The sequence below is a fragment of the Macaca thibetana genome, chromosome 8 (genome assembly GCF_024542745.1).
Source record: "Macaca thibetana thibetana isolate TM-01 chromosome 8, ASM2454274v1, whole genome shotgun sequence".
NCBI classification, from domain to species: Eukaryota; Metazoa; Chordata; class Mammalia; order Primates; family Cercopithecidae; genus Macaca; species Macaca thibetana.
This window is the reverse complement of record NC_065585.1, coordinates 103989587-104011820: the sequence shown is the minus strand read 5'-3', so window position 1 is coordinate 104011820 and position 22234 is coordinate 103989587. Positions and strand designations below refer to the sequence as shown.

General features: G+C 36.7%; 1 protein-coding gene across 3 annotated transcripts in view; it reads left to right on the top strand.

Moving 5' to 3' along the window:
- Nucleotides 1-22234, top strand: part of LOC126961194 (disintegrin and metalloproteinase domain-containing protein 5) — a 137182-nt gene that overhangs the window by 33854 nt on the left and 81094 nt on the right. For all 3 annotated transcript variants that reach the window (XM_050801306.1, XM_050801307.1, XM_050801308.1), the window contains 3 exons: nucleotides 783-864; nucleotides 6329-6465; nucleotides 13699-13882. In XM_050801306.1, the coding sequence (XP_050657263.1) occupies nucleotides 783-864; nucleotides 6329-6465; nucleotides 13699-13882 (403 nt within the window). The remainder of the gene's footprint in view (nucleotides 1-782; nucleotides 865-6328; nucleotides 6466-13698; nucleotides 13883-22234) is intronic.

The following is a 22234-nucleotide window of genomic DNA, read 5'->3' as shown; positions in this document are numbered from 1 at the left end:
TGTAGTATTCTGCATTTTATAACATTAAAGGAATAACTCAAAATGACTTAATATGTTCATTATGAAAAATAAGCATTTATTTTATAGATATCTTGTGTTCTACCCATTTAATATAGATACTATGGAATGTGAGAAATGTAAGCAAGAGTCCTTGTCCTCAAGGAGTTAATGTGAGGCAAAACTTAAAATGTTTTATTAAACAACATAAAGTTATTCATAAAACTAAAATTCCACAAAAGGTATTGAAATAACGAAAAGTTTAATTGTGAGTGCTACAATTTATTTGATTTCCTTTGGTTTATGAACCTTTACCCTAGGTTATCATATTTCTATATTCCTGGCTCACTTCTAGGTAATTCTTATGTTTTTATTTTCTAATATAGTGAAGGGTTAAATTTTCCTACTATCTAGAATTTAATGTGCAGAAAAATCTGGTCAAAAATAAGTAATAAATGAACAAGGAGGTCATAGAAATTTGAATTTTCAGGGCTATAAATATAGAGGAAACCAGAATAAAAACTATAATCATTAGTGCAATAGTATTTCCATAAATTGTTAGGCCTTATCCTAATTATATTTGTGGATATTTATCAAATTCAAAAGAGAAAAGTGTATATTGAAATATTCTTAACATTGAAACTTTGAGAGAAATGTATTTATGGCATAATTCAAAGTAGTATGGTGCTTGGGAGATAGTAATTGTTTGATAATGTTTGCTGCTATGAAACTTATCACCAATAATACCACATTCAAATTCACTTATGGCAAAAGTTATTTTTCAGCTACAGGAAACTTCCCACCTTAATAGGAGCCACATTTCCTGGGCAAGTATGTAATAAGGATTTTGCTGCTGCAGTTGCTCTGGTAGGCAATTATCTGGTTTGCTCTCAATACTTTCATGTTTCAAATTTTCCTAAATATTTTAAAACATGCATAAATATATTACTTAGTTTCCTCATAATTTTATAGCTTTTATATTACTAATTTGGAGCATAATCAAGGGGTATGTCAGGAACGAGGCTAGAATGAAGCCAGTGGAAGCATGATGCATTTCCATAAAGATCAAGCACATTTACTCCTGGTTAAGGAGTAATGTTAGATCCTCCAATCCCTTTTCTCCTGGGATGTGATTATATTTTTGTGAAATTACTTGCTATCATCTTGCAGGTCACTCTGTGTTCATTTTTTCCCCATTTTTGTTCTCTGTGCTTCACTTGAGATAATTTCTATTAATCTGACTTTAAATAGAATTATCTATTCTACAACAGTTTCAAATCTGCTATTAAGCCGACCAATTCAGATGGTTGAATTTTTAAATTCTAGAGTATCTACTTTATGATTTGTTTAAAAACTTTGTTAATTAATTAAATCATAAAATCACATAATTGAGGTATAATCAACATACAAAAGCTATACTTATTTAATGTACACAACTTGCTGAGCATGGAGATAAGTATTACACTTGTGACACTGTCACCACAATAAATGCCATAAGCATATTTGTCATCTCCAAAAGACTACTTTGCTCCCTATGCTTATTATTAGTAGTAGTATTTTGTCATAATAACATTTAATGGAAGTTCTATCCTCTTAGAAAATGTTTTTAAATTAATATTTTATATTTTATTTTAGATTCAGGGTATACATGCGCCTGTTTGTTACATAGGTATATTATGTACTGGTAGGGATTGGGCTTATAGTGTGCCTGTTACCAAATAGTGAACATTGTACCCAATAGGTACAAGTGGGTTCTCTATTCTCTTCCATTGATCTATGTGTCTATTTTTGTAATAGTACCATGCTGTTTTAGTTACTATAGCCTCATAGTATAATTTGAATTCAGGCAATGTGATGCCTCTAGATTTGTTCTTTTTGCTTAGAATTGCTATGGCTATTTGTGCTCTTTTTGTTTCCATATGAATTTTAGGATTTTTTTTTTCCTAATTCTGTAAAAACTGATGTTGATAATTTGATAGGGATTTCATCAAATCTGTGATTGCTTTAGGTAATGTGGTCATTTTAATAATATTGATTCTTCCAATCTATGAGTATGGGATATTTTTCCATTTGTTTGTGTCATCTACAATTCTTTTCCAAGTGGTCTGGAGTTCTTGTACAGATCTTTTACCTCTTTGGTTAGATGTATTCCTAAGTATTCTCTGTGTGTGTGTGTGTGTGTGTTTATGTGTATGTGTTTGTGTGCCTACTATAAATGAGACTGTTTTCTCGATTTGGCTCTCAGCATAAATATTATTGGTATATAAAAATGCCACTCATTTTTGTTCATATATTTTGTATCCTGAAACATTACTGAAATAGCTTATCAAGTCTAGGAGTCTTTTGGAGGAGTTGTTAGGGTTTTCTAGGTACATGATCATGTCATCAGTGAACAGAGATAATTTGACTTCCTCTTTTTCAATTTGGATGCCATTTATTTCTTTCTCTTGCCTGATTGCTCTGGCTAGGACTTCCAGTACTATGTCAAATAGGAGTAGTGAGAGTGGGTATCCTTTCCTTTTTCCATTCTTAGGGGGAATGCTTTCAAGTTTTCTCCATTCAATATGATGTTGGCTGTGGGTTTGTCATTTATATAATTCTTATTACTTAGAAGTATATTCCATCTATGCCTCATTTGTTGAGGGGATTTTATCATAAAGGGATGTTGGATTTTGTCAAATGTCTGTTCTGCATCTATTGAGATGATCATATGGTTTTTGTTTTTAGTTCTGTTTATATGTTGAATCATGTTTACTGATTTATGTTGAACCATCCTTGCATCCTGGAATAATGCTCACAGATTGTGCGCTTGATCTGTGTTCTCTCCCTGGACTTGGAGCAGCAGGAATGGAGGCAGTAGTGGCAACAAGTGAAAAGGGCTCGTCAGTGACCTCTGGGAGTAGAGTAGTATATATTCTGTTGGTACGTGAAAGTGCCTGGCCTCCTTTGTTGATGTGGTGGTGTCAGCTGGCACTGGGCTCCTCAGCTCAGGCAGTGGGGCCAGGAGTAGCTTGGCCCCACAGGGGAGGGTGTAGCAGCAGCTTGGCTCAGGGATGGCAGGCCACCAGGCAGGGATGTTTCAGTAGTGGCAAAGCATCAGGGATAGAATGGGACACCTCCAGAACAGGACACACTCCAGCAGTGGTTCTGGTTCCAAGCAAGCAGAGTGGAGTAGTTGCTCAGGCCATGGGGATAGGGCAGTGTCATATCCTTCTCATGTGGAAGCATAGCTCCTTCGGGTGGGTTCAGCACCTATGAGGACTGTAGGAATCTCCAGTGGTGAGGACTTTAGGTATCCAAGATGGCGATGGGGGCTGCTGGGGTCCTTTTGCTTACCTTCTCCCTCAGGGAGAAGTCCCTCCTGTATCGAGACTAATCTGAGCTGGGAGACACAGTCGTGGAGGCAAAGTGTTTTCTTCTGTTCTCTGTGTGGCTGTCCTGGGTTTCTATGTGTTTTTGTTTGTTTGAGTTGGAGTCTTGCTCTGTCACCCAGGCTGGAGTGCAGTGGTGCAATCTCAGCTCATTGCAATCTCTGCCTCCCAGGTTCAAGCAGCCTCCTGAGTATCTGGGATTACAGCCATGCACCACCACGCTTGGCTAATGTTTGTATTTTTAGTAGGGACAGGGTTTCACCATGTTGGCCAGGCTGGTTTCAAACTCCTGACCTCAGGTGATTTACCCATCTTGGCATTCCAAAGTGCTGGGATTACAGGCATGAGCCACCACGTGTAGCCCATCCTGAGTTTTTGTGCTACACAGGGCTTCTGCTCTCCTTTGATATACTTGGCACCCTTATTTAGCTATTTTCACCAAAGCGTAGTTGCTTATTCATTGTTTTGACTGTCTTTGTAGCGGGGACAAGTGGTAGGGGCTTCAGTTGGCCATCTTGCTGCTGTCACTTCCCTCCCAATATCTTTTTTTAAAAAGTTTCTTTTTAATTTCATTATGATTAGTTTAAATTTGTGTTTCTTTACTGTTCTGGTTCATCCATTTTGATTTCTGTTTGTATGTTTTTCAGCTTACTTTCCTCATAGGACTTTCACATATTAAATGCTACAGAAGGCAGGGCAAATTAAGAAAACAGGTACTACACTAGGTATTTCAAAAGGATTTAGAACAGAGAATTAGTTATACAGGTATTTCACATCTGAAAAAAGTCAAAAGGGAATAATGAGTTAACAGATAATAAAATGATAGTTACCACTCCAGAACTAAGGAAAATTGGGGTTCCCAAAATTGAGGTCAGAAGAGGGAACTTCCAACTGGCATTTAGGTCTCTGGAGGAAGGAGTACTGCCTCAAGCTGCTGCTACATTGAAGGGGCATAATTACATGGGTTCTGATAGTACTGGAAGAAGTTGGAGTCAGGAAACTATTGATCCTGGAGTAAACTACAAATGCTGAAATAAACTTCCACTTTAGGAGCAAAATGGTGCTGACTGGGCCATGGTGCTGAACGAAACAACTGTCCGCGGGGAAAAGAAAGCCACTTCATTCTTCCAACTGCAGATAATTTGGTAACAAAAAAATATGAGAAATGTAGTTTGCAGAATCTTAGTCCCACAATCTTATAGCAGAGTATAGAAGGGTAGATTTGAAATTCGTTTTGTTGTTTTTTATGGTGCTTGCACTCATCTGTTATATCATTTTTTCTTATGAGATTTCTTAACATATGAGGACAAAAAGAGGATTCTAACTTTTTCGTCTAACGGATAGTAGAGGGAATAGGGATCTACCAAGGTTAGGCAAAAATGTGGCTTTTGCTACCATTTATTCCTTGCTTCTTTCCTCATAATTTCTTTTGATCAAAAGCTGGGATGGGGAAGGAGAGATTGCTTGCGTTCAAGCAGTCTGCCAGGAAGTGAAATTGCTCTTTTTTGAAGGTGTACTGAAACGTTCGATGCATTCGTTTGTTGTTATGTTGGCCGTGCTGTTTTTCTACCTGTTAGTGGGTGCAGGTGAACAATAAGCAACCCAGGGCAGTATGGAGGACCAAACATTCAGAAACATCTCCATGGATTGTGGCCGCCTTCTCTGAACTACTCTTTACTTATCACTCCCTCACTATCATTTACTTCAGGTTCCACCAGAAACCAACTACCTTTTTACATTAGAAGATCAGTTAACTTTCTTCTATGATGTTGTTGTTTTTGTATTTTGGAGATGTTCAGTGGCCCGTATTATTTTGCTATGTGGTGGAAGAATTAATTGATTTTGGTGGAAGTACTTAAATAAACAGAGTAATGTCATGTGAGTAATTAAGGCATATAACAGCTGAGTTATTCTGAATGTTTTCAATTTTACCTGCAACTTCAAAATAATTTGAAATTACTTAGAAACAGATGATAGCTGTGTTCTTTCTCCTATATCACAACACTTTAATTGTGTTCTGAATAGTCATCTGAGCAGGACTCTTAAAGGAAAACATAAGCATTGGAAATTATGTACAGGAGAACAATAAAACCTATGAGGATGTATTATTTATCTATTGTGACATAACAGATCACACTAAAACTTAGCAGACAAAAACAATGCAGTTCTGTAGGTTAGGAATCTAGGAGGAATTCAGTGGGTAGTTCAAACTCTAGATTTCCAACAAAGACAAAATCAATGTGTCAGCAAGGGCTGGAGTTATCTCAAGGTTTGACTAATGGAGGATATGCTTTCAAGCTCAGTCATGTGGCTGTTGGCAGACCTTAGAAAGTCATTTCCAAGATCACTCATGTGGGCTTCTCTACTAGTTCACCTCACGGCATTGCAGCTGGATTCCCCTAGAGTGGGCAAGAAAGAGCAAGATAGAGAATTTAAGAAGCCAGTCAGTCCTTTTATAACATATCCTGGACATGATGACCCATCACTTCTGCTATACTCAGTTAATTAAAAGCAAGTTAGTAAGTCCAGCCTATACGCAATAAAGTGGGATTCCACAAGGACGTGAATACCAGGAGACAAGGATTATTGGGACCCATTTCAGAGGATGTCTACTATAGAAGGAATGTAGAATCGACTGTTGAAGAATATTAAAGGCATTTTGTTTAAAATAATTCAAAGAAGCCATAAACTAGGGTTTTTGACTGTTCTGTTTGCTAAGATAGCTGATAATGTCATTAAGTAATAGTGTTTTGAAACAATAAAACTATTATGTGGACTCATTCATGTTTAATAAATCTATAATCAAAAAATTTATATAATTACTATAATTGCATCCACATAGGTATCTTGAGTGCATTTTAAGAATTACTTTCATATACTAACTTTTGATTCGGTAAATATTGTTGTATTTTAGAACTGATTATAATTATTAGTTAACTTTTTCTTTTTCTTATATTTAGTACCCAGAGGGTTTATCCTTGGAGTCATATACTGTCATTATTGTTCAATTGCTTGGCCTTAATCTGGGATTAACTTATGACAAAACTGACACCTGCCATTGTTCAGGAGATGTTTGCACAATGACACCAAAAGCAGTGTAAGGATTTTCTTTATTAAATAGACTTGTTCTTTCTTTAATTAATTTCTTTTCTCCTTGTTTTCTTTCAAACTTTTTTCTTTTTAATTTTTGTGGGTACATTGTAGGTGTACATTTTTGGGGTGCATGAGATGTTTTGATAGAGGCATGTAATGTGAAATAAACATGTCATGGGGAATGGGGTATCCATTTCCTGAAGCATTTATATCCCTTGAGTTACAAACACTCCAGTTACACTTTTTAAGTTATTTTAAAATGTATAAATAAGTTATTATTCATTGTAGTCACCCTGTTGTTCTATCAAATAGTAGGTTTTATTAATTCTGTTTTTTTTTTTGTACCCATTAACCATCCCCACCTCTCTATAGCCCCCTACTACCCTTCCCAGCCTCTGGTAACCATCCTTCTACTCTCTATTTCTATGAATTCAATTGTTTTGATTTGTAGATCCCACAAATAAGTGAGAACATTTGATGTTTGTCTTTCAGTGCCTGGCGTATTTCACTTAATGTAATGATGTCCAGTTCCATCCATGTTTTATTTTTAATTGTGGATACATAATAGCTGCACATCATAAATACATACAGCATGCATATTTATGATATAGGTGTGATATTTTAATCCAAGCATACAATGTGTAATGATCAAATCAGGGTGATTAGGATTTCCATTACTACAAGCATTTATCAATTCTTTGCATTAGGGATGCTCCAATTCCACTCTTTTAGTTATTTTGAAATATGCAATAAATTATTGTTAACTGTAGTCACCTTATTCTGCTACCGAACACTAGATCTTACTCTCTCTATGTAACTGTACTTTTCTACTCATCAACTATCCTCTTTCTACCTCCCCCTCCAACCTTCCCAGCCTCAGGTAACCACAATTCTATTCTCTATCTCCATGCATTCAACTTTTTTTAGTTCCCATATCTGAGTTAGAACATGCAATGTTGTCTTTTTGTGCCTAGCTCATTTCACTTAACATTATGTCCCAGTTTCATCCACATTGTTGAAAATGAGAAGATTTCATTCTTTTTTATGGCTGAATAAAATCCTACAGTGTATATGTACAATATTTTCTTTCCAGATTCATCCACTGATGGACACTTAGGTTGATTTTATATCTTAATTATTGTGAATAGTGCTGCAGTAAACATGGGAGTGCACATACCTCTTCAATACATGAATTTTTTTCTTTTGAATATACTTCTAGCAGTGAAATTGCTGGTTCATATGGTAGTTCTATTTTTAGTTTTTTCAGAAACATTTATACTGTTCTTCATAGTGGCTGCACTAATTTACATTCCCACCAAGAATGTATGAAGGTTTCTTTTATCTGCATCCTCACCAGCATCATTCTTGTCTGTCTTTTTGCTAAAAGTCATTTTAACTGGCGTGAGATGATATCTCATTGTAGTTTTGATTTGCATTTATCTGGTGATTGGTGATGTGCAGCATTTTTTTTTCCTATAGCTGTTTGTTGGCCATTTATATGTCTTTAAAAAATGTTTGTTCAGATCTTTTGCCCATTTTAAAATCAGATTATTTGTTTCTCTGCTATTGAGTTGTTTGACTTCCTTATATATTCTAGTTATTAAGCCCTTGTTAGATGGGCAGTTTGCAAATATTTTCTCCCATTCTGTAGCCTGTTCACTACACATTGCTTATTAAATCCTTGTTAGATGAGTAGTTTGCAAATATTTCCTCCCATTCTTTAGTCTGTTCACAATCAACAGTCACTGTGTTGATTGTTTCTTTTGCTGTGCAGAAGCATTTTAGTTTGATGTAATCCTATTTGCCTGTTTTTGCTGTGGGTGCCTGTGCTTTTGAAGTCTTACTCGGGAAATCTTTTCTCAGGCAAATGTCCTGGTGTATTTCCCCAGTGTTTCTTCCAGTAATTTTATAGTGTCAGGTCTTAGATTTAATTGATTTTGATTTGATTTTTATATATGGCAAGAGATAAGGGTCTAGTTTTTTTCTTTGGCATGTGGATGTCCAGTATTCTCAGTATCTTTAGTTAGAGACACTGCTCTTTCCCCAATGTATGTTCTTGGAGGCTTTGTCAAAAGTGAATTGACTATAAATGTGTGGATTTATCTCTGTATTCCCTATTCTTTCCAGTGGTGTACATATCTGGTTTATGACAGTACTGTGTTGTTTTGGCTACTGTAGCTTTGTAGTATAATTTGAAGTCAGGGATGTGATTCCTCTAGTTTTGTTCTTTTTGCTCAAGATGGCTTTGGCTCGTCTGGATCTTTTGTAGTTCCATATAAATTTTGCATTTATTTTTTCCATTTCTAAGAAGATTGTCATTTCTATTTTGATAGGGATTGCCTTGAATCTATCTGTAGGTTACTTTGGGTAATATGGACATTTTAACAATATTGATTCTTCCAATTCATGAACATGGCATGTCTTTCCATTTTGTGTCTGTGTGTCCTCTTCAATTCCTTGCATCAATATTTTATAGTTTTCATTGTATGAATTTTTCACTTATTCTAAGGAACACTTGTATTTCTGTTAATCAAACTAAAATTTTTGGCAATTATACAACACTACACCAAACAGCTGCAGAATACAGCTTCTTTGCAAGTGCAAATAGGCCTAGCAGTCTCCCAGGCCTCTCCATGCCTGGGGAAACCCTTTCTCTTTACTATTTTCAGAATATGGATTATAGTTTTTTTCTTTTGGCCAGCTCAAGGGCACTTTCTATGGACAGGCCATATGAATTGTTTATTTTTAGTGATTCTGAAAGATCTAAATACTGACAGATGTAAAACATTGATAAAAGAAATTGAAGAAGACACAGAGAGCACTTGTTTATGGATTGGAAGAATTATTCTTATTAAAATGTTCGTAGTATTTAAAATGATCTACAGGTTTGGTGTAATTTCTATTAAAGTTTTATTGTCATTTTTCACAGAAATAAAATACAAATTATAAAATTTGTTTGGAACCACAAAAGACACTGAATAGCCAAAGCAATCTTGAGCAGAAAGAACAAAGCTAGAGGTATCACAATACCTGGTTTCAAAATATATTACAAACATATAGTAATCACAACAGCATGGTACTGCCATAAAAACAGACAGATTGACCAAGGGAACAGCATAGAGAACCCAGAAATAAATCCACACCTCAAGTCAATTTATTTTTGACAAAGATGCCAATGGTACACAATGGGGAAAGGACAGTCGCCTCAATGAAAGATGCTGAGAAAACTGATATGTGGTGCTATGTTAACATTCAGAAGAATGAAATTGGACCCTTATCTCATACCATATGAAAATCAATTCAACATGGATTAAATACAAAAGCATAGGACCTGAAACTCTAAACTACCAGAAGAAAACAAAGGGGAAATCTTTTTGACATTAGTCTGGGCAATGATTTTTTAGATATGACTCCTAAAGCACAAGAAACAAGAGCAAAGATAGACAAATAGGGTTACATCATACTAAAGGAAACAGCTAACAGAGTGGACGGACAACCCACAGACTTGTAGAAAATATTTGCAAAGCATACACATGATAAAAGAATAATATCCTAAAATATATAAAGAACACAAACATCTCAATAGGGAGAACATATACAAGTCAATTTAAAAATGGGCAAAGGACATGAATAGACGTTTCTCCAAAGAAGACATACAAATGATCAATAGATTTATAAAGAAATAGTCAACATCAGTAATAATTAGAGAAATACCAATTAAGATAGCACCTCATGCCAGTTAGAATTGCAGTTATCAAAAAGAAAAAATACATGTGTTGACCAGGATGAGGAGAAAAGGAAACGCTTGTACTCTGTTGGTGGGGATATAAATAATACAGCCATTAAGGAAAACAATATGGATATCCCTCAAAAATACTAGAAGTAGAATACCATATGATTCAGCAACCCCACATCTGGGTATATATTAATAATAATTAAAATCAATATGTTGAAGAAATATCTGTACCCATGTTCATTGCAGTTATTGACAATAGCCAAAATATGGCAGCAACCTAGGTGTCCATCAGTGGATGAATAGATAAAAACATGTGGTTGTCCTAGTTCATTTTGTGCTCCTATATCAGAATACCCAAGACTGTTAATTTATAAAGAACAGAGATTTATTTGCCTCACCATTCTGGAGTTTGAGAAATCCAAGGTGGAGAGGCCTGCATCTGGTGAGAACCTTCTTTCTCTACGATGCTGTGCAGGAGGAAGGGCAAGGGCGCACAGGTGCATATATGAGAGGAGCTGAACTTGGTTTTATAGCTAAACCACTTTTCATGATAACTGTGACAGTCCATTCAGGACATGCATGATGGAAGCATCCTCAAGGATTAGTTCTCATGGTCTAATCAACTCTTGAAGGTCTCACTTCCCAACACTGTTGCATTTATTGGGTATTAAAATTGACACGTGAATGTTGGGGGACACACTCAAACTATAGCGATTCACCCTGCCCCCGAAATTCACATCCTTCTCATAATTCAAAATACATTCATTTCACCCCAATACCCCCAAAGTCTTAACTTCTAGCATCAACTCAAAAATCTGAAGTTCAAATTCTAATCTAAGTCAGATGAGGGTAAGACTCTAGGCGTGGTTTATCCTGAGGCATATTCCTCTCCAGCTGTGAGCCTGTGCAATTAACAAGTTGCATTGTTTTTTGGTGCTTCCAAGATACAATGGAGGAACAGGCACAGGATAGATATTCCCATTCCAAAAGAGAGAAATAGGCAAGAAGGAAGGGGTAACTGGTCTCACATGACTCCAAAACCCAACAGGGAAAAACAATACTGGCTTAAACCTGCGGAATAACCTCCTTTGACTCCATGTCCTACATCGTGGGCATACTTGGGTGTAGGTTGAGTTCTGCAAAACATCAGGATTCTTGCTTCTTTCTGGTCTTAGTCCACCCAGCAGCTTTCACAGGTTGGAGTCTCATGCCTGCATCTCTCCCAGACTGAGGTTGCAAACTGGTGGCTTTAAAGTTCTGGGGCCTCAGGGGCTGCCCCACTCCCATGGCTTCACTAGGCATTTCCCTAGAGGGAATGCTCTGTATAGTCTCACTCTTACGGCCTTGATGGGTTTTGCTCTAGTGGGAGCTCTCTGCAGTGGCTCTATCCCTGTGACAAGTCTCTGCTTGAGCTCCCAGGCTGTTGTTGACATTATTTGAAAAAAATCTAGGTGGAGGTCACCATGGTCTGGCATCTCTTGTGTTCTGCAGGTTTGCAGAGTTAGCATTGTGTGGACATTGTCAAGGCTTACCACTTGTGCCCTCTGGAGAGGTGGTTGAGCCACACCTGGGCCCACTTGAGTAATGGATGGGGAAGCTGAGAAGCACTGTGTCAGAAAGCAGAGTCCCAGGGTAGTCCTGGGCAGTGAACCTGTGGATCACACCTCAGGCCTGTTCTCTGAAACCATTCAGCCCTTCTAGAGCTCTGAGCCTATGATGGGATGAGGGGAGAGGCATACTCAAGGATCTCAGAAATGCCTTCAGGGTCATTCTCTTGTTGTCTTCCTGGTTAAGCTGGATAGAACCTGGCTTTATTCTATCCATATTAATCTGTTTAGCAAACAGTTGCTTTTTTTTTGTTTTGAGATGGAGTCTCACTCTGTCACCGAGGCTGGAGTGCAGTAGTGCAAGCTCAGCTCACTGCACCCTCTGCCTCCTGGGTTCAAGAAATTCTCCTGCCTCAGCCTCCAGAGTAGCTGGAATTATAGGCTCATGCTACCATGACTGGCTAATTTTGTATTTTTAGTACAGAAGGGGTTTCACCATGTTGGCCATGGTGGTCTAGAACTCCTGACCTCAAGTAATCCTCCCTCCTCGGCCCCCTAAAGTGCTGGAATTACAGGTGTGAGCCACCGTGCCTGGTCAAAGTTGCCTTTTTAAACATGCTTTTTTATTTTTTTACATAGCCATCCTGAAAGTTTGTCAAATCTGTCTGTTCTGCTTCTTCTAATGATAAATTCCATATTTAAATCATTTCCATTCTCATTTTACTATAAGCAGCCAAAAGAAGCCAGGCAGCACCTTGAACACTTTGCCACTTAGATATCTCTTCTGCCAGATATCCTAGTTCATTACTCTTAAATTGAGTCATGGATGGGGAAGCTGAGAAGCACTGTGCCAGAATGCAGAGTCCCAAGGCAGCCCTGGGCAGTGAACCTGTGGAGCACAGCATGTCTTCTATCTGGTCCTCGGACGCCAAAACAATTCCACTAAATTATTTGCAAATGTGTAGCAAGGATGGCCTTTACTTTGTTTCCAGTACCTTGTTTCTCATTTCCACCTGAGGCCTCATCAGAATGAAGTTTAAGTCCATAATTTTATTGGTTTTATGATCACAACCACTTAAGTAATATTTAAGACGTTCCAGACTTTTTCTACACTTCTTCTCTTCTTTTGAGCCCTCACCACAATCTCCCTTAATGCTCCATTTATGACAATCTGGGACTTTTCTGCTTCTCCAAACTCTTGTAGCCCCTACCCATTATTCAGTTCCAAAGCTGCCTTTACATTTTTAGAAATTTGTTATAGCAATAGCTCCACTACTAGTACCATTTTTCTTCTTATTCTGATTTGTACTGTTAAAACAGAATGCTGATGACTGGGTAATTACAAAGAGACAATTATTTGCCTTATGGTTCTGGATCCTGATAAGTTCAAGGTTGAGGGGCCCACATCTTGTGAGAGTTCCTTGCTGTGTTATCCCATAACGAAAGGTATAAGGACAAGAAAGCATACACACGTACCAGAGAGGGGCTCAAACTCACTTTTATGACAAACCCACTATTCTTTTTTTTTTTTTTTTTTTTTTTTTTTGAGATGGAGTCTCGCTCTGTCGCCCAGGCTGGAGTGCAGTGGCCGGATCTCAGCTCACTGTAAGCTCCGCCTCCCAGGTTTATGCCATTCTCCTGCCTCAGCCTCCTGAGTAGCTGGGACTACAGGCAACCACCACCTCGCCCGGCTAGTTTTTTTGTATTTTTTAGTAGAGATGGGATTTCACTGTGTTAGCCAGGATGGTCTTGATCTCCTGACCTCGTGATCCGCCTGTCTCGGCCTCCCAAAGTGCTGGGATTATAGGCTTGAGCCACCGCACCCGGCCTAAATTTGCTAATTGTTTTCTATGAAGAATAATGCTTTTTAAATCTCTCTTTAAAGTACCATATTATGGGATATATAAAAATATACAACATTAATTTGTGTCATAACCATATTTTTATATTTTAGGTACTCTGGTGGTGTAAAGGATTTTAGCGTCTGTAGCTTGGATGACTTTAAATATATTTCTTCTCATAATGGCCTTACATGTCTTCAGACAAACCCTCTTGAAATGCCAACCTACACGCAAAGGAGAATATGTGGCAATGGATTGTTGGAAGGAGGTGAAGAATGTGATTGTGGCAATAAAGACGTTAGTAGAATTTTTTTCTAAAATTTTAAAAATGTTCTAGTAGTAAAGAAGATAAATGCCTTATCTATTAGTAAAATATATTTGAAAAATATATTATTTGGAAAAGATGGAAGCCTTTGTTTTCTAATACTATTATTTTTGGAAGCATGGTCCTTAGATAATTTTTGTCTTTGGTTATTGTCTTCTGACATTATTTAGTGTACGTATTAGTTCCAAATGTAAATTTAAATGCCATTAAGAGTGTCGAAGGGATTGAAAGAATATACCCTCAACAACAAGCAGAAATAAAAACAGACAACAACATCTAAAAACAGTAGATTATAACCAACAGGGTAGCAAAATGCATGGTTTGTTAATATAGGTAAAAACATTTTCTGTGGAAAGGTGATTCTAATTAAAATATTTTGAAATTAAATCTATCATAATTATAAAAAATATAAAAATATACAACTAAGATCAAACAAAAATAATTATAAAATATGATAAAGGGACATCAGCAAGATGGCCCATTAGACAGCACTAGAAGTGCCTAATGCTGGTCTCCCACCATAAGAAAGGACCAAAACAATGGATAAACAACTACATTTGACCAGAGTGACTTACATAGAGTGCTGGAGTACAGGAGAGGAATGGCAAAAACCTAGTGGTGCACAGAAACTCAGAATGGCTGCCTAGAGAGAAGAAGGAAACACTATGGTTGTGGCAAGATAAACATGTAATGATAAATAACAAGAAGTAAAACTCAATCTGGCCTAGAAATATAGATTACTGGCAATCTTCAAAATAATAAAACTAATGAATCTTGCAAATCATTGAATACAAAAGTCAATATATAACAATGAGTTGGATTTCTGTGTAGAAACAGCAAATAGAAAATGAAATCAAATGGACAATTCTACATATGTTTCCCAAAACATGATATGTATAGATATAACAAAATATGTGCAATTGTGCACAATAAAATTAACATTACTCAGGAAAAGCAAAAAACATTGAAATGAATGGAGACATATCCCATTTTCATGGATTGGGAGACATAATATTGAGATTTCAGCTCTACACAAATGGATCCATACATTTAACACAGTCCCAGCCAAAATCCACTTATCTTTTTGTAGAAATTGATAAGCTGATTCTACAATTGATGTGGAAATGGAAATGACCTAGAATAAACCAAGCCATGAAAAGAAAAACAAGAAATTGGAACACATATACTAATTTTCTATACATTTCAATGTTTTCTATGTAGTTATAATAATGAAGACAAGGTAGTATTGACCAAAGGATAAATATATACAATTAATAAAGTAGAACAGAGAATCCAGCTATAAAATGATTTTATATGGCCACTTTATATGATAAGACAAGGGGCTATTCAATGGGTGAAGAAAATCTTTCCAACAAAATTGTATAAACTAAACATATGTGTAAATAAAATAAAACTTCACATCTCACCATACACAAATAATTAACTTGAAATAAATTAAAGACTTAAAAATTAGAGTTAAAGCTAAAAAACTTTTGGGACAAAACGTAGGAGACAATCTTTGTGGCTGGTGGTAGGCAAAATTTTTTAGATTATGGCAAAAAGAAGGAAGTTTAAAGAGAAAAATGATAAGTAGTGTTTTCTCAAATTTAGAACCCTTTTCACTTAGACTCTGATAAAAATAAAACGACAAGCTCCAGAATGTGAGAAAATATGTACAATTTGTATATTGACAGGTGGCTTTTATTCAAATATGTGAAAAGACAAGACTTAGTTTCTGATCAGGTATCTAAGACACTTGGAAGTTGCCACTCCAATCTGTCAACAAGTAAAAAGGTGAACAGACTGAATAAGCAGCAACTCTTTCTAGGTCTGTTGGAGAAGTGAGATCACAGGATGAAGCACTGCCCCCAAATTCAATATATCAACAAGTGCATACAGAGAATCACAACTTGCTAGAACAGAAGCATGTGAGCTAAACTTTCACACAGACAGCACTGGAGTTGAAAAGCCTAAACGAAAACTGACAAATTGCCAGAGGCTCAGTGTATATAACTGTGAGAGTTAAAAACTCCAGGAGGACCCAGTTATTGAGGATGTTCTCATACTTTTATGAGCTTCACCTCTAGAAGTTTAATCTTGTTCTCACAGTGAATATCAGAGAAAAATTCCCTTGTGCTTCCAGAAGAAAGAGGAGAAAAGGAACCATTTTGAAATAAGCCAGAGTGTTCAGTTCTTACCAAAAAGAAATGGAAGGGAGAAATTAGGATTATTATGTTTTTATGAATTGTACTATCCCTGAAGTGGTATACTGTTATTTGAAAGTGGACTTGGATTAGTTGTAAATGTATATTTTCATCTCTAGGGCCACCACAAAAAAAATGTTTTAAAAAAGTATAACTGATACACTAAGAAAAGATAGAAAATAACATTATAAAATGCTTAGTTAAACACAAAAGGCAGGCTGAGCATCATGACGTGCAGCTGTAGTTTCAGCTACTTGAGAGGATGAGGTGAGAGGATTCCTTGAACCTAGAAGTTCAAATCAGCCTGAGCAACATGGTAAGATCATTTTTCTAAAAAGAAATAAAAAAGGAAAGAAAAAAAAAAAAGACAAAAACAAGAAGAACCAAAGTCACACAAATAGAAAACAGCAATAAGTATAGTACTTATTAATTCAACTGTATTCATTATCACTTTGCTTTCAGTGATTTAAGTGCACCAATTTAAAAAATAAAAGAGATTGTCAGAATGGATCAAAAACCAAGATCTAGCTCTCTGTTGTGGTGGGTAATACTGAGTGTCAGATTGACTGGAATGAAGGATGCAAAGTATTGTTCCTGAGTGTGTCTGTGAGGGTGATGCCAAAAGAGATTAACATTTGAGTTGGTGGACTGGGAGAGGGAGACCCACCCTCAATCTGCATAGGCACCATCTAATCAGCTGCCAGCACAGTTAGAATAAAAGCAGGCAGAAGAACGTGGAAAGACTAGACTGGTTGAGTCTTCTGGCCTCCATCTTTCTCCCATGCTGAATGCTTCCTGCCTTGAACATTGAACTCCAAGTTCTTCAGCTTTGGGACTCTTGGAACTTTGACCACAGACTGAAGTCTGCACTATCGGATTCCTTACTTTTGAGGTTTTGGGACTGAGACTGGCTTCTTTGCTCCTCAGTGTGCAGATGGCCTGTTGTGGGACCTCACCTTCTGATCATGTGAGTCAATACTCTTTAATAAACTCCCCTTCATATATACATCTATCCTATTAGTTCTGTCCCTCTAGAGAACCCTGACAAATACAGTTGTCTACAAGGAGCCCTCATTAAGTATAAACATACATGTGGATAAAAATTAAAGAATGGAGAAAAATATGCTATGCTAACAGTAATTAAAAAACCCAGGAGTAGCTATTATTAATTTCAGACAAGCAGTATGCAGAATGAGGAAAGTTTTCCTGGACAAAGGGGGACAATTATAATGACAAAGGGGTCAATTCTGTAATAAGACATAAAAATTTTCAATGTGTATGTGACTAACAACTGAGTGTCAAAATATATGAGGCAAAAATTTATAGAACTATAAGGAGAAATAGATTAATCTATTATTATAGTTGGAGACTTCAACACTCCTTTATCAGAAAAAGACAGATCCAGCAGACAAAAAATCAGTAAAGACATAGTGGAATTCAACAATAACTTTAACCAACTAGATATAATGGACATCTATAGATGACTTCATCCAACAACAAAAGAATACACATTTTTCTCAAAGTCATATTGAACATTCCGCAAGACAGACCATGTTCTGAGCCACAAATCACCACTGAACAAACTTCAAGGAATAGATACCATAAAATGTCTGACCTCAGACCACAATGAAAATGAACTAGAAATTTGTAACAGAGAGATTGCTGGAAAGTCCCTAATACTTGGAGATTAAAAATCACACTTCTAAATAACACATGGATTATGTAAGAAATATCAGGAGAAGTTTAAAAATAGTTTGAACTGAATAAGAATAAACACATAATTATCAAAAGCCATGGTATTCAGCAAAACAGTGCTCAGAGTAAAATTTATAACATTGGTTACATGTATTAGAAAAGGAAAGAGATCTAAAATCAACAGGCTAAGCTTCCGCCTTAATAAACCAGTAAAAGAACAAACTAAATTTAAGGTAAGCATAAGGAAAAAATAATAAAAATTAGAGCAGAAATCAATGAAACTGAAAACAATAAATTAATAGGTACAATGAATAAGATTAAAAGATGGTTTTTTTGGAAAGATCAATAAAAGTAATATGCCTCTTACCAGACTAAGAAAAAAGAGAAATGACACATATTACTAACATCAGAAATAAAATAGAGCACATCATTACAGATGGGGTATTTTTTTTTTTTTGAGACGGAGTCTCACGCTGTGTCACCCAGGCTGGAGTGCAGTGGCGCGATCTCGGCTCACTGCAAGCTCCGCCTCCCAGGTTCATGCCATTCTCCTGCCTCAGCCTCCGAGTAGCTGGGACTACAGGCGCCCGCCACCACGCCCAGCTAGTTTTTTGTATTTTTAGTAGAGACGGGGTTTCACCATGTTAGCCAGGATGGTCTTGATCTCCTGACCTCGTGATCCACCCGCCTCGGCCTCCCAAAGTGCTGGGATTACAGGCTTGAGCCACCGCGCCCGGCCTACAGATGGGGTATTAAAAGAAACTATGAACAACGCTATGCCCACAAATTTTATAACTTAGATAAATTGACTAAATCCTTGAAATATAATCTGCCAAATTTAAACAAAAACAGACAATATTAATAGGCCTATATCTATTTAAGAAATTGAATAAATAATTAATAACCTTCCAGAAGAGAAAGCATCAGGCCCAGACAAATCTACAAATAATTCTACTAATCATGTAAAGACAAAACATATACCAATTCTCTATAGTCTGTTTTAGAAGATAAAAGCAAAGGAAATACTCTTTAACTTATTCTGTGAAGTCAGCATACTCAAATACTGAAAACCAAAATGAAGGCCTTACAAAGAAAGAAAACTACAAAACAATATCACTCAAAAGCATAGAGACAAAAATACCCAACAAAATACTAGCAAATAAATTCCAACAATGTATAAAAATAATTGTACAATACAATCAGGTAGGATTTATCCCAAATGTGCAAGGCTAATGCAACATTTGAAAATCAGCTAATGTAATCCATCACATCAACAAAGTAAAGGCGGAAAAATTATGTGATCATATTAATAGATGCATTAAAAGTATTTTATAGAAGCTAACAATCATTAATGATAAAAACTCTGAGTAAATTAAGAATAAGGAAACCTTCCTCAACTCAATTAAAAAGTATCAACAAAGAACTTACCCATGAGGAATTGGAAGATTTTTCACCAAATCAGGAACAAGTGAAGGATGTCCCATTCGCCACTACTTTTCATTATCACACTGGAAGCCCTAGGTAATGCAATAAATGATACATGTAAATAAGATTGATACACATTAGGAGGAAGTAAATTAAAGTGTCATTGTTTCCAAATGGCATGATAATCTATGTAAAAAATCTGAAAAAATCAGCAACAACAAAAACTGTGTGAAACAAATAAGTGGTTATAGCAAGGTTGTAGGATACAAGGTTAATATATGAAAGTCTATTGGGTGAAACCCCCACCCCCGATATTCTTGTGGGTCTTTTCTATTTCCCTAAGTGTCAGCTGGTCTGATAAATAAGGAAAGAGTACAAAAGAGAAACATTTTAAAGCTGGGTGTCCGGGGGAGACATCACATGTCAGCAGGTTCCGTGATGCTCCCTGAGCCATAAAACCAGCAAGTTTTTATTAGCAATTTTCAATAGGGGAGGGAGTGTATGAATAGAGTGTGGGTCACAGAGATCACATGCTTCACAAGGTAATAAAATATCACAAAGCAAATAGAGGCAGGGCGAGATCACAGGACCACAGGACGGGATGAAATTAAAATTGCTAACGAAGTTTTGGGCACAAATTGTCATTGAAACATCTTATCAGGAGACAGGGTTTGAGAGCCGACAACCAGTTTGACCAAAATTTATTAGGCAGAAATTTCCTGTCCTAATAAGCCTGGGAGCGCTACAGGAGACTGGGACTTATTTCATCCCTTTGGCTTTGACTGTAAAAGACAGCTACCCCTAAAGAGGCCATTTTAGAGGCCTACCCTCAGGGGCCATTCTCTTTCTCAGGGATGTTACTTGCTGAGAAAAAGAATTCAGCGATAGTTCGCCTATTTGCTTTTGAAAGAAGAGAAATATAGCTCTGTTCTGCCCGGCTCACCAGCAGTCAGAGTTTAAGGTTATCTCTCTTGTTCCTTGAACATTGCTGTTATCCTGTTCTTTTTTCAAGGTGCCCAGATTTCATGTTGTTCAAACACACATGCTCTGCAAACAATTTGTGCAGTTAACACAATCATCACAGGGTCCTGAGGTGACATACATCCTCCTCAGCTTACGAAGATAATGAGATTAAGAGATTAAAGACAGGCATAGGCAATCACAAGGGTATTGATTGGGGAAGTGATAAGTGTTCATGAAATCTTCACAATTTATGTACAGAGATTGCAGTAAAGACAGGCATAAGAAATTATAAAAGTATTAATTTGGGGAACTAATAAATGTCCATGAAATCTTCACAATTTACGTTCTTCTGCCATGGCTTCAGTGGGTCCCTCTGTTTGGGGTCCCTGACTTCCTGCAACAAAGTCAACCTTTTTCATATATACCAACAATGAACAGGTAGAATTTGAAATTAAAAATGCAATACCATCTACATTCTCATTCCCTGAAATTAAATACTTAGGTATAAATCTAAAAAAATGTTCAAGATCTATATGAGGAAAAGTATAAAACTCTGATTTAAAAATTCAAAACACCAAATAAGCAATATTCCATGTTTATAAATAGGAGAACAATATTTTCAGATGTCAGCTCTTCCAACTTTGATCTAGAAATTCAATGCAATTCCAATCAAAATCTCAGAAAAGTTGTCTGTAGATACTGAGAAAGTGATTCTAAAGTTTGTATGGAGAGGCAGTAAACCCAGAATTGTCACAATATTGAAGGCCAATAACAAAGTTTGATGACTGATACTACCTGATTCAAGAGTTACTACAAATGTACAACAATGAGGAAAGTGTAGTATTTACATAAGAATAGACAGATAGATTGATGGAATGGGATACATGAGCCCAGAAATAGACCCATATAAATATAGTCAACTGATTTTTGACAAAGGAGCTAAGATCATATGATGGAACAAAGATAGTATTTTCAACAAATGGTGCTAGAACAACTGGATATCCATGTACACAAATGTGAATATTGAAACAAACCTTATACCTTTTGCAAAAACTAACTTAAAATGGATCACACTCCTGAAATGTAAAATGCAAAACTGTAACACTTCTATGCGGTAACACAGGAGAAAATCTAGATGATCTTGGGTTTGGCAATGACTTTTTAGATGAAAAAAACCAAAGGCACATACATGAAAGAAATGATTGAGAAGATGGGCTGTATTGAAATTTAAATAATATCTTCTCTGCACAAGATGCTTTCAAGAAAATGAAAAGACAAGTCACAGATTTTGAGAAAATATTTGCAAAAGACAGACATTATAAAGGACTTAATCCAAAATACATAAAGAACTCTTAAAGCTCAATTATACAGTTTGACTGTGTCTCCACCCTAATCTTGTCTTGAATTGTAGTTCCCATAATCCCCACGTGTGGTGGGAGGGACCCAGTGGGAGGTAATTTAATCAGGGGGGGTGGCTCCCCTCTTGCTGTTCTTGTGATAGTGAGTGAATTCTCATGAGATCCAATGGTTTTACAAGAGGCTTTTCCCCCTTTTGCTCGGCACTTCTCCTTGCTGCAGCCATGTGAAGGATGTGTTTGCTTCCCCTTTTGCTGTGAATGTAAGTGTCCTGAGGGCTCCCCCCAAGCCATGCTGAACTTTGAGTCAATTAAACTTTTTTATAAATTACCCACTGTCAGGTATGTCTTTATTAGCAATGTGAGTCTGAACTAATATAGTAAATTGGTACCAGGAGTTGGGGGCTGCCGTGGAAGGGACTTTGGAACCCAAAGATGTGGAAGTGGCTTTGGAACTGGGTAACAGGCAAAGGTTGGAAGAGTTTGGAGGGTTCAGAAAAAGACAGGAAGATGTGGGAAATTTTGGAATGTCCTTGAGACTTGTTGAATAGCTTTTATGAAAATGTTGATAGTGATATGTACAAAGAAGTTCAGGCTAAGGTGGTCTCAGATGGAAATGAGGAGCTTCTTGGGAACTGGAATGAAAGTGATTCTTGCTATGCTTCAGCAAGAGACTGGCAGC